The sequence below is a fragment of the Calidris pugnax genome, unplaced genomic scaffold, assembly GCF_001431845.1.
Source record: "Calidris pugnax isolate Ruff unplaced genomic scaffold, ASM143184v1 scaffold25, whole genome shotgun sequence".
Lineage (NCBI taxonomy): Eukaryota > Metazoa > Chordata > Aves > Charadriiformes > Scolopacidae > Calidris > Calidris pugnax.
Window position 1 is genome coordinate 5,781,279 of NW_015090805.1, and position 13,520 is coordinate 5,794,798.

Below are 13,520 nucleotides of genomic sequence, written 5' to 3' on the forward strand. Positions count from 1 at the left end.
CAGGTGTTAGCATGGGACATAGGCTATTCCTAATAAGCAGATTGTATGAGACGACCCTGCTTTGAAAACAACAGGAGTTCAATAATACAAGCGTGGGCTGTACCACTCCATTTAGCCTCCATGCTAAAGAATAGACCTGGGCACATTTAATTTACATACATGTTGTATGCATTTGCCTAAGGAACTCACTGAAAAAAATGCTTTGAACAGAATGTTCTAAATTGGCCTAAATTGGCATGGTATTGCTACCTGGACATTGTGTTCAAACAAACATATTGTTTACTGGGAGAGGGAGAAGCATTCAGAAGTATATAATTTTTTTTGCAGTGCAGATTAATAATATGTATATATTTTTGTCATGAAGAAAAGCGGAGAGAGTAAAAATAGCTCTCAAGTGAGATAGCTGCTATTCACTCCTCTGTTCTTGGAACCATGACAGCCATTATATAACCAAAAGGAAAATTAAATGAAATAAACAGCATAAGCTAATTGGGTTGATATCAAGTAAAAATATAATTAGTCAAAGTGTTTTGTGGCAAAGGCGCTGACAATATGTGGCTGTTCCTCAGCCTTAGTGGTGAACAGGGATCCTGCCATGTGTTTAAAACTTATTCATCAAGCATTTCCATGGAAACACACAGATGCACAATCCTTGGATCACTTCTTTCAGGAATTGCTGCTCCCAAGGTTCACTCTGGAGTGAGAACTCAGACCAGGAAAGGGTGATGGGCTGTGATTCTGATCTAAAACCCTCCCCATATAGATATTCATTGGGTCTCACATTAGGAGAACTTGGGTGAGAGAAAGAGTAAAAAGGCATCTTGCATAAACACTTGACCTTAATTTTTCCTCTCAGAGTCTGCCTGAGAGTTGAAGAATGACAGCACTGGAAAGAGCCTGAAGAGTTTACAAAATGGCCAGATGCCCCCAGGGAGATCAAAATGTCTGCAAGAGTGTTAGCAAGATGGTCTACCTCTCAAGATACTAACCTCTCAAGGTTAAAAAAAATTCTCTCACTTTGGAAGGGGCAGGTCTTTGAAGCCCACCTACAGTGACAGCCCACCACCAAGTGCAAGGGAGCAATGGTTGCTCCTTGCTCCTGCTACAAAACCTATGGCCACTTGAGAAGATGTGGCCCTTACCTCTCTTTGTGAGTCAGCTCGTGCACTGTAAAAGACAGGAAAGGCTGGTTATGATGCATAAGGGCTTAATCAGAACAAAGCATTTTGAAAGCATAACTAAAATTTGTTACATGAATAAAAGGTGCTTCATTGCTAGCAAGTACTTCTATAGGAAATAAACACCATGTACAAAGCAAGCTAGATGAGTGCAGCGTGTATGCCTGGTAGGCATCCTTGGATGGGGACACCCCTTCAGATTTCTGCTGATGCCATGAATAAAACTAACAATGCCATGAATAAAACTCCCCCTCCCAGCCCTGCTATGGTTTTTAGTACATTTTGCTGTTTCTGGTAAAAGATGCTCAGGCAGGGGGATCTAGGACATGGTTGCCTTCAATAGCAAGGTCAGAAGTAAGACATATTCTCAGAGGCAACAGGGGACACCTGTACCCTGACTCTGTGTTCATGCCAGGCTCTAACTGGGAGGGGAAAGCAAAATATTCATCATGCCTTAAAGATAATGAACAACATTAAATTAGCATTACTAGCCTAACATATAATGCATTAAAGCCTCAAAACACAAATACTTCATAGGCTGTTCATAAGTATTTCAGGGGTCCATTACTGCAGTGATGTGATAGCTCCTGTGGACTGGAATTTCCTTAGGCACAGTAGAGAGCTAAGCATAAAGTGTGATGCCTTAACTTCAAATTTTCTGGCTTTGGCTTAAGTCTGCCTCACAAAGCTCCTTCAATGCCTGCTTATTGTGTTTATTTCGTCATACATTATATAGCATTAGTGATAATGCAAGTAGGCACACTGTCACCAACTGGGGTGAGTTCATTCAGAACTGACTGCCTTGTGACACAACTTCCAGTGCTGTCACTACCATCAGCCTGAATAATGCTCTCTTTAAACACGACATCAAACTAAAAAAGTGACACAGGATGGAGTGCAGAGTCTTTAAAGGCATAGCTGCTATCAGGTTTCCGTGCTACAGTCAGCCTTTGAGCCTTTCTTTTAACACAGAAAGGGCTATGGGGCTGAACAGAGGCTTGGCTGGCAGGCAAGCAGGCCAGAAGGAGAGAAATCCAGTCTACAAACCTTTTTCTTTTTTTTTCCCCCCTGGGTATTTCAGTCACCTCTAGAACTTTACAAAGGTCTGTGATCTTTCTTCACAGGGATGAGTCTGTACATTCTGAAAAAGCTACAGGTGCTGTGAGACTCGACAGACCATCTGCTATGTAGCACATGTTGCTAAGAGAGGCTAAAACACTCTTTGTGCCATACTGACCCACCAAGAGCAGCCCCTTGTGCAACTCTGCCTCTGGACAAGAGCCCAGGCTTCCCTGGTAGCTCCTCCATGCAAAAAGGTTTGGATCTACTGCCCAGGTCAGTGCCAGGCAGACACCCAAACCCGTGGGGCACCAGAGACAGGACTGCTCTGTCAAGCAGAAGCTTTAGTGGGTTTGTGCCCCCATTTCCCAGCCAGGCGAGAGGTGCTCAGAAGAAACTGGAGCTCAGGGAAATAAAGTGCTTCCCAACCCAAGCTGATTGCTTGCAGCTCTCTGCTTGAAGGTTGCCACCCTCAGCAGGACTGGACAGCCCACAACTGAGCCTGCACAGAAGTTACCACAGTACATTAATGTAAACTGTGGCCGTTGCAGGGTGCACCGACAACACACCCTGTTCAGGAAAAACATCTCTATAAACTGATGGTACAACCTCACATCACTGCTGCGATATTCAGAGCCAAGCATCTAGGCAGAGCCAGCAGAAGTCTTTTCCCTTCACAGCCTGGCAGCAGAATGACAGCAGTTAACCAGAATAGAGAAAATTAGGAGTTCAAGGGCTGAAATTCCCACAGGAACAAGCCCCAGAATGCAGAAGTATTTCCAGCAAAAAGACAACAGCTACCCAGACCTCTCTAAGTCCTCAGCTTCATGCAAAACCCATTCGACTAAACTATCTCTTTCTCAGTAAACTCTTTTTTTCTTGCATATAAACATATTTATCTCAAAAGACTGGGAAGCTAAAGAAAAAAAAAAAAAAGCAGTTACTGTCATTTCGGGTTTTTAAATTATTGTAAGACACTTATGGGCTGATGTTGTGTAGGCCCACACAATTAGAGAAAAATGCACACTTGAATTCAAGTCCACAGGTATACTGAATTGAAGTACAGTATGTTTTATGCTACTGGGAGAAGGACACACAATTCCCTGTCTCAATATCAGCAAGACAATGATTTTCCATGGAAATGTGCTTGAATTGCTCTTGGTATATATTATGCTAAAGCCTGACTTTCCTTCAACAAGAGTAGGATTGGTTCTTTCTAAAAAATGTTGAGGTTTTTTTTTAAATCCTTATACTTATTTAATACTTTCCCCATAGCAATGCAATTGATAGAAAAAAATAGCTCAACAATTTCTTTCTCTGTTCATCTTGTTGACTGAAACCCCCAAGCAAATCCATTTCCTCATTTATATCTGCTATCTCCCAGAAGATCTTTCTTGGTGCATAAGAAACCTCATTTGTTAAACTGTAAAGGAGGGTGGGGGAAAGAAAGATCTGCTTGAACACATCTTGCAGAATTTAAGAATGGGTGTAGATAGGATAACTTGATAGAGAGGAAATAAGAGAGTTTTCCTTCAAAGTATTTTATTTAGCAATAAATTGAGGATGCTTGGCATCGTTTGACTTTTCTGTTGTATGTTTCATAAGTAAGCAAAGAACAACGATAATAATGATAATAGCAATTTCATGCCAGTAATACAGGAAGAAGTTGTGTGTTGACTTAGAGAAATAATAAGAAAAATAATGCCTGCCTTTTTCTTGTTTGTTTGTTTTTAATGGCAGCTAACGTACTGGAAGAAGACTCAATGGAGCAGGACATAGAGAGCCCTGTCACTATTCATCAGCCAAAGTTGCCCAAACAAGCTAGAGAGGATCTGCCAAAAAATATAAGCAAAGAATGTGCCAAGAGAAAAATCCAGAGGTATGTTAGGAAAGATGGGAAATGCAACGTCCACCATGGGAATGTCAGAGAGACTTACCGTTACTTGACTGACATCTTCACTACCTTAGTCGATCTCAAGTGGAGGTTCAACCTGTTGATTTTTGTCATGGTTTACACTGTGACCTGGCTCTTCTTTGGAATGATCTGGTGGCTAATTGCCTACATGCGAGGAGACATGGATCATATAGGGGACAGCACGTGGACCCCATGCGTCAGCAACCTCAATGGGTTTGTCTCAGCCTTTTTATTCTCAATCGAGACAGAAACGACCATTGGGTATGGTTACCGGGTCATCACGGACAAGTGTCCCGAGGGAATTATTCTGCTTTTAGTGCAGTCTGTTTTAGGTTCTATCGTCAACGCTTTCATGGTTGGCTGCATGTTTGTGAAAATATCCCAACCCAAGAAGAGGGCAGAAACCTTGGTTTTTTCTACAAATGCAGTTATTTCTATGCGGGATGGAAAGCTGTGTCTCATGTTCCGAGTAGGAGACCTTAGGAATTCACACATTGTAGAGGCATCAATACGAGCCAAGTTGATCAAATCCAAACAGACAAAGGAGGGGGAATTTATACCACTCAACCAGACAGATATCAACGTAGGTTATTACACAGGGGATGATCGTCTCTTTTTGGTTTCACCACTGATCATCAGCCATGAAATTAACCAGCAGAGTCCTTTCTGGGAGATTTCCAAAGCCCAGTTGCCCAAAGAGGAGCTAGAAATTGTTGTAATCCTAGAAGGAATGGTGGAGGCAACAGGTAACATTTCTTATACTTTGTATAAGGTAAATGCTTTAATTTTAGAAAGGAAAACCAGTGGGTTTGCTTCATGTTAAAGGAATCACTTCAATATTCATTATATTTGAAAAAGGCATCAGTTATCTGGTTAGCTTCAAAATTAAAAGCATGTCCAGTTTAATTGTCTGTTCCATCTTGCCTACTGGAATTAGTGTTTTTTCTGCTCTGTTTGGAAAACGGGATAGCATTTCTCATTTTCTAAATTTTTCACAGCATGTTACCCAGTTATTTGTCATTCTGTTACAGGAGCAACTCAACCACTAGGACTATGTGGGATAAAATGATTTAGAAAAAAAAATCAATACAAAACTTTGCTTATGATTAACATGGAAGCACCATAGTTCCTTCTGCTTCCAGTCACACATGGATAACCACAGAAAATTGCCTCATCCATGAAATTCCTAGCCTGTTTGGATCCAGTAGGAAGTGATAATGTGTTCAATTTTCTCTTTTTGCTTGCTTGTTTACTTGGTTTTGTTTTAACGTGTAATGTGGGGCTTGTTCTGCTTAAGTTCACAAAAGATCTGTCTGATTCTGTATTGCACTGAGGCCCCCTACACACTGCAGAAGTGTACAGAACACTTAAAGCTGGTATATATAAATAAGGCATGTTATGTCACCAGAGCCTTGTTAAGAGGCTGTTTGGTCATTACCTACAATTATACAGCAGAACATCAGATATCACTTGACATGGAGAAAATAGTGCTTGGAATTCACAGCAAATGGACTAGTCATGTTTCTTCTTTGCATTAAAACCAGAACAGCAGGAGGATGATTTCTTTAAAACTGCTGTACCTCCCGTGGTCAGAGTGCTGGTATATTTGTTTTAGGAGCTGGAAGGATTTAATTTTTTTCCTGTTAATGACAGCGTCAATCTCTGAAGTGAGTAAATATAATCAATACAAGGGAATGGTGATTATAAGATGAAGAAAAGATGTGTTTGGGGAGGAGGAAGCACTGAATACAGAAATAAAAGAACCGGATTTGCCAGTTTTCCCCACTACTGTAGCAAAAGCTAGGGAAGTTGGAGGATGCAGAGTACACATCTCTGACAGAGGTACAACCTTTCTAACCCTGACTCATGTTTTGCAACTGGAGCCAGGAAATAAAGAGCAGTCTCTTACTAGAACGTGTGTGTGTGTTTCACACATCTATTATGTGGTGTCAGAAAAAAATTGCATTTGTCACCATATAATAAACGTGTGAGACAAAAATGGAGAAAAAAAAATTGAAAAGAACTTGGCAGAGAATTTGAAGTGGTAAATGCAAGGCTTCCAAATTTTCCAGGAAGTAGGTGGTACTGAAGAGAAATCAAGATTAAATGTTTAGAGCTTCTGACACATACAGTAGGCACAGAGGTTTCAAGCATCTGCATCACCTTCAGGTGAGACAATGAGGAAATTGTTGTTTGTTATCTGAAACTATTATGAAATTTCTGCATTGCAACTAAATGAACTTGACATTCCAAAGAGCAGTGGATATTTTCAGGTTTACTGAACACCACGTTTTCCAGAAAAAATGATTGGCAAGAAGCAGGAAAAAAAGTCTCACTGAAAATACCAGTAAGATCAAAAGACAGTATACTTCTGCAGTGCATCAAATGTAGCTTTTCTGTCTTAAGCCTCATCACTCTTCATTGTTTAACCTTTCCTCCCTTACCTCATCTTCACCCCTGCACACTCACACAGCTCCCCAGGGCTCTCCTTTGCTGCTTTGACACTGACCACAGCTTCCACTCAACCATTACCAGCCCAGAGGGGGTTACCTCTCAGACTGCTCAAACCTGCAAACAAAAGTTAAAATGCTAGAGGAGTCAATATTAACAAAGAAGCTGGAGAGATTCGAAAGCCTGTTGAAGCCATCCAGGATTAAGGAGTTACTCTGGCACTGGATAGGTAGCTACGTTTACCATTTTAAGCAGCTCCATTCTGTTCTGTTTGGGTCAGCTCTCTAGCACGCATAAGGGGAGAGCATCAAATAACACTGCTTAACTATGGCATCAGAAAAGATTAATGTTGTAATTACCAGCATAATCTCTAAAACCGGTTTGTGTGGAAGTGGCCACTTGTTCTGTGCTTTGCCCACATGTATTGGGTTGGGTTTTTTTAAGGTGCCAATTTTCTACCAAAACTAGACATTTTCCCTTTTTTAATTTAGAAATATTTTCCAGTTACATCCTGGCAAACATTGAAAGCAAATTTAAGACATTGTATATTCACTTTTCCTTCTTATACCCAACGTAGAGCAAGAACAACGAAAGAAGTTGCTTGTAAGTTGATCTCCAGCCCTGGAGAACAAGCAACACACTACCCATCAAACTTGTGAACATTGGTAGAAGTCCTGGGGTATGAAAACGTTAAAGATGAGGCTGTGATCTCAGCTATAGTAATATCATCATTCAGTGTTGTTGCTCATGGGCCAAAACCAGATTGAGATCATTAGCTTATGTTATTAATCAGAAAAGCCACTCCCAAGTTGGACCAGTGAAAACAATCATTTCTCTATTTTCAGAGCATCCCCACTCTGATAACATTTATCCCTTTAAAGAGAAGTATCACAGTGGAAAATGCTAATTATAAACATTTGCTATTATTTTTATTAATTATTGATATTATTTTTCTGTTTAAAGTTTTAGTAAGCAGATGATATCATTTTATACATGTATAACAGTTTCCACCTTAAGGGCTTCAAAAGCTCATCTACTTGTAATATGAAACACAACTGTTTATACAGTTTTATGTGAACTCTGCATTGTATGTTAGGACAGGAAACAAAGAATAAGGGATTTTATTAAATGAAATTGAAGTAATTAACCAAACTAAAATTGAGCAGAAAGATCAAATCAAGGACCCCTAATTCCCCTTGGAAGCATCACCATATCTTTCTGAGATGCAAAAAAGAAGTAGAAGTATCTGTCTTTACCAAGGCAGATACCAAAATATTAGCCTAGGAAGTATCACTACACCTTGACTATTCATACTCATTCTACCATGAAGATTATTTTGAGGGCAGAATCTTTAACATGGTACCTCCAACAAGATGTGAAGTCAATCTGACTACTTCATACAGCATCAACAAAAACTCAAAATAAGACTGTTTTTTTAAAATGTTTGTTATGGATCCTTTTAGTACATGATTTTCTTTACTTATTTACAACAACATTCAAAAATATTCCTTCAGGTTCAAAGGATAACACTCTTGCAAAGATTTGCTCCTGTGGTTTTCCTGATATGTATCTCTCAAATGCCCAAAAAATCCAATCATGATGTGAAGTACATTAGGTTGTCAAGAAGCAACCAACAAGCCTTCAGGAATGGGGGCAAAAATCCAACCAAACATCGCCATATCCGAGGGAGTCATCTGTTATTTCCACATCTTGCCGTCCCCATTCCATTTCCCACCACGCTACGCTAACAACAGGCAGCAGTGCCAGTGAAATGCAAGGACCAATACTAACTCTGCAAAAACTAAAGTATCATCCACCTTTAATAGGAAAGCTGTTTGGAGTCACTTATGTTTCTTTTAGCATCAGACTACAGCTGTGGCATTGACAGAATAGCCCCATACCTGCAAAAGCTCTGGTCCTACACTTAGGCAGCCCTAAAAAGCAGGATTCTGGTGTCCCTTCAATCTTTATGGGAAAGCTGTAACATTAAATGCAAATGAACTAACTGGAAAGCACATAACTAACACACTAATCTCAGTTCAGCAGCGTTGGATATTTGCCATTCAAAATAGTTGGTTTATATTAAAGTGCCACCAAGTGCCTCCAATTAAGAGATTTCTCAAGCTATGCACATTTATAGTAATGGAACGTGAGAATTATTTTTTTCTTAAGACCAACAAAAAAACCTTAGGCTCAAAGATCCTGAACCCTTAGGCTTGGATTTCAACAACTTATTTATTTGTTTTAAATCTTAAAAGAAACCTACAATTAAGATTTTTTTTTTTTATGATAACTTAATAGTTTCTTCCTAAAAATAGGCTTGAAATTTTTAAGCCATTTTGGCCTAGTGAAATCCATTTTTAAGGGAGGTCTTATCATCATAAGCAAACTAGGCACTTTAAAAAAATCAAACAAGGCTACCAAATGTGTATTCTGATATAAGAAATAAACCAAGACCAAGAAAAAGAAACTCTTTTACATTTGGGGAGGTGAAGTGGGAAAGTGAGGAATTTACAATAGCTAGAGAAACTGAAAAAGAGAGGAAGAAACGGAAACTTGGAGAGAGGGGTTTACAAAGAAAGGAGAGAGAAAGAGGAGTATCCTGAACAACCCATGGCCTTGTTGATAATGCTGTTACTGAATCATAAAGAGCCTGGTTCAAATCCCCCCTCTAAACCTGCATTAATTTACAGAAAGCAGCATTTTCTAACAGGAAAGGAATATGAGGTATTTCAACCTACTTAAGACAGCAAGAACTTCAGACTTCGTGAAGTTGTATTTGGCCAGTAGAGTGCACTAGATGACACGCTGGCAATTCCCTATGCCTAAAAATAAAACCATGAAAATTGAAACAGTACTGAGGAAAGAAAATGAGGAAAACATATATATAACTGTCAAAAAATAAGCAACAAAGCTAAACACATAACTTTATGTTCATATGGATAATTTTACAAATAAACTTGTAATAGGGTGCATTTATAATTCTGACATACGGGCAGCTTGAGAGCTGTATTTGCAGAATGGTTTATAGATACATAAACAAACACTCTTGCCAGCCATGGAAAATGTGTGTGAAAAGCACTAAAATGTTCACATAGATGGTTATTTATATAGTAAATGATGCTATCAGCTAGACAAACATTATATAAAACTGTTCCCATTCTTCTCTACAGCCCCTTTGACTGACTGATTTATTGTCTTTTTTATTTCTCCCAGATGAATTGCCATATTTACCCATTATCCTTGCCCAATCCTAACAACTATCTCCTTTTGATATGTATGTTAGCAGTTCCAACCTTTCCAAACATCTCAGCAGACTTTGCTCTCTCTCCAAATAAGCCTTGCTTGGGTTGCAGTTTTTCAGTAGAATTTTTTACTGCTCTTCAAAGAAGAGATGTTTATGCTCTCAAATTACTTCTTAAGGGGCTATAGATGAAAGGAAAAAAGAAACCAGGATTTCTCATAGCCAAGTGTTTCTGTAAGGCAACTGGTGAAAGTAGATTTGATTGTTGTGCTCTGGGATGTGACCAACGTACATTGACTGAAACTCAATTTAAACAGGGTTAAGAATAACTGGCTTACACTCTAAGCTGAATCATCATCATTTCAGGAATGGTCAGAACACAAAGGCTCTCCAGTCTAGTTCTCCTTTCTTTCTGTTTTAAGAGTTTTAACATCCCTTGATGCTAGGTACTAGACTTAGACATTTAGGTTCACCTTCTCATATATCCCCATTTACCTAGTGCTTGCCAGTAATCCCTTTCACTTATGTTCCTTGCTCACATTTTCATTTTGTTAATTCTAACAGAACATTTCATTGTTATTAATTCTAACACAGAAAATTAGGGATATTAGCACGAGTGACTGTAGTCATGAGCTGGAGTTTCGAATACTGGCAAAGAAAGGCACTCTAATTTCATTGTGATGTTTCTTTCAGGAAGCTTTTTCTGCAGGTAGAAAAGATTAGTCTATTCCATGAAGGAGACTAGAAGGCTTAAATAAGGCAATTACAATTTAACAATAGTCAAAACAATACGCAAAATGGCAAGAAGTCAAGGGAGCAAAGTTCATGAGAAAAGAAATATGCATGAAAAAAGAAATACAGTTGAGTATTTCAACCAAAATTTTGGTGAAAGAGTCTATATCACTGTTAGACAAGGCATGAAAAAGGGATTACATATTTTGTTTAACTGCTTCATTCTCTGAATAGTGCTGTACTATACAAATATGTTACCAAGTTTTTTATAATAGCCTATTGTCCATCTTCCATTTGTTTCTCACCAATTAGTTGCTCAACTCTTCACAACTACAGCTTCTCCCTCAACCATAAATGTTGAAATACAATATTCAGATTCAGGCATTAACTCGTATGTTTAAAAGTAAGATCCCTAAAAACCAGGTTTGAGACCCCTCTGTATAAAAAACACTTCCTTATAGCTAATTGGATATTCTTAAATAATTCTGGTCTGAACATAAAAACAAACTGGCAGTAGAGCTTCATTTTGAACATCATTTCCTTGCAAACTGTATTAGGTCACTCTGGGCAGAGAGAAAGGGCAACTTCCAGTTCTTTGCACACTCCCCTGGACCTCCATTGTCAGCATCGCTCCTTTCCTAGCAGAGTGGCAAGCAGAGATAGATGGTCTTTGCTCACCACTCCTCCTCACTCAGGAGCTTACACACATTATCCCTTGGAACATTCATGGACACCATGGCCATAGGAATTATAGGATGTCACAGTTTGGGCCAGGTTGGCCAATGACAGGATGACAGATGCTCTCCTCCACCTCTCGCTCCAAGGAGAAGAAGAATAGAGATAAAAAGATTTATGAGATTAGAAAAAAAACTAAACTACTTTAATGAAATATTAATAATGAAATAAAAAGTAAATAAATATATATAAACCTGTATCAAGCTGCCAGGGAGATGTCACTTGCAGAGACTGTGGAAGTTCTAGACTCAGTGATGAAAGGGAACTAGACTCCAGATGTTGATTCAGGAACCCATGGATTGGGATCAAAGGTAGACAAACTGACAAGGTCCTCCTCAGACATCAGCCATTGAAGAAAGAGAGCCATTGAAGAAACTAACCACTGAAGAAGACCTCATCCTTTGATCCCCCAGCTTTTATGCTGATCTTGGGGCAGATGGGATGGAGTACTCTATTGGTCAGGTTTGGGTCACCTGACCACTCCTCCCTACGGGTGCAACCCTTTCATGGGGCAAACAGTCAAGTCAGCTGACCCTGATTTCAACAGCAATAAGTATAAGTAAGAGCCTCTCTTGTTGAACAGAAAGTTGACTCTGCTCCACCCCAAACCAGGACCACAAAGTTGTGCTTTAACACTGTCCCTGCTGCTGTTTGCCCACCAGAATGGCATAGCAGGAAGCTATGCTGGCATCTTCCTCCTTGACCAGCCCAAAACTGACCAGTCACCACTGGCAGACTCCCCCTAAAACCCTGTGGTGCCAGACACTTAACAAACAACACTGCCTCCAGCATAGCTTCAAGCAATTATGTTTCCAAGCAGTTGTAAGCACAGAAGCAAAGCATCTGCGAAGCTGCTATTGCAGAGTCCTTGGGTCTCCAGACCCAGGTCAAACACTGAGGAATGACTGTGTATTACTGGAGGGACCAGGAAAGTAGAGGCTGAGCGACATGGAGCAGTGCTTGAGTCCCCTGTGCCTACGTGGTCTCCATCACAAAGATCTCCACTTTGCAAAACCAAAGGGATGATTGTCTGCAAAGGGCACAGCAGCCTTATCCAGGTCAAAGCATTCCCCAGACAGAATTAGCTCACTGAACATTTTTCATCTGCTTACAAAGTGGAGCCATGATTTCTGAGCCCTCCAGAGAAATGCTTCAGGACAATGAAGTGCCTTTTGCATTTCTGAGCACTTTTCAAGACAATAGCTATTAACCTGAGCATGCTCAGTTTTTCTACTTGCTCTTGGAATGGTATAAATAAAGGGGTCAGCACCAAAACAGCTGATTTGGAAAAGTATAGCTATCATTTCTAATTTTAGACTTTCACTTTAGTCACCTGAGGTTGTTACCAACCTGGAGATGAAGGTTGCTGAGCCCCTGCAATGAAATCCCAGGCACGCGTTGATTTGAGTTAGGGCATGTCTCATCCGTGGAACTTTTGCTGAAATGAACTGATGCTTTCACGTTGATTACCTTGTTCACTTGGGTTTTTATCCAGATATGAAGCTAACTTAACTAACTTGCAGTTCAGAATCATGGGAAATATTTTTGGCAAACTCCATTCTCACCTGTATTTCTAAAACATCTTTTCACTTTTCCCATTGGTGCTTATTTACTTCCAACTGTATAGTATTGTTTTCTCCTGTTCTGTCTCACTGAATTCTAATGAAGGATAAACATTTTACTTTACACTCCTTGATAACAGTAAGGCCTCTGTAAAGTTACAAATATTTACATTGGTTTCTAATGAATGTGAGACGATAGATTATTTAACTTCAGCAGAAAGTTTTCACAAAATTGAATAGACCAGAAACTGTAAAGTCAAAAATGACCTAAAAGATTGAAGAACAAGCAATCAAAACTGTTAAGTAAATCAGAAATTCAAAATCAAAGTTTGATAGATTAAAAAAAATAAGGCTATGGACTGCAGCTAACCCCAGTGACTACATAAGTACATGAAAAAGACAGAGAAGACTTACGAATACATGCTTTCTATCCTAGAAAGCTGCTGCCAGCACTAAAAACTCCCATTGTGGCGTAGCATTTGGGTTTCCCGAGGCCAGTACAAAAAAGTTCTCAAAGATTTCCAGCAAAAACAAATCACAAAGAATCGCAATGGTCTCAGTGGTCTCAATCATGACATTTCAAGGAAGCACAAACACAAGCTTGGACTTGCTGACATGGTCTGCCTGTTTTTCACCACCCTGAC

At 39.6% G+C, this 13,520-nt stretch overlaps 1 protein-coding gene across 3 annotated transcripts in view; it reads left to right on the top strand.

The window, feature by feature from the left end:
• Nucleotides 1–13,520, top strand: part of KCNJ6 (potassium channel, inwardly rectifying subfamily J, member 6) — a 170,019-nt gene that overhangs the window by 121,283 nt on the left and 35,216 nt on the right. For all 3 annotated transcript variants that reach the window (XM_014938287.1, XM_014938285.1, XM_014938286.1), the window contains one exon: nucleotides 3,978–4,898. In XM_014938287.1, coding sequence (XP_014793773.1) covers nucleotides 4,001–4,898 — 898 coding nt within the window. In that variant the 5' untranslated portion in view covers nucleotides 3,978–4,000. The remainder of the gene's footprint in view (nucleotides 1–3,977; nucleotides 4,899–13,520) is intronic.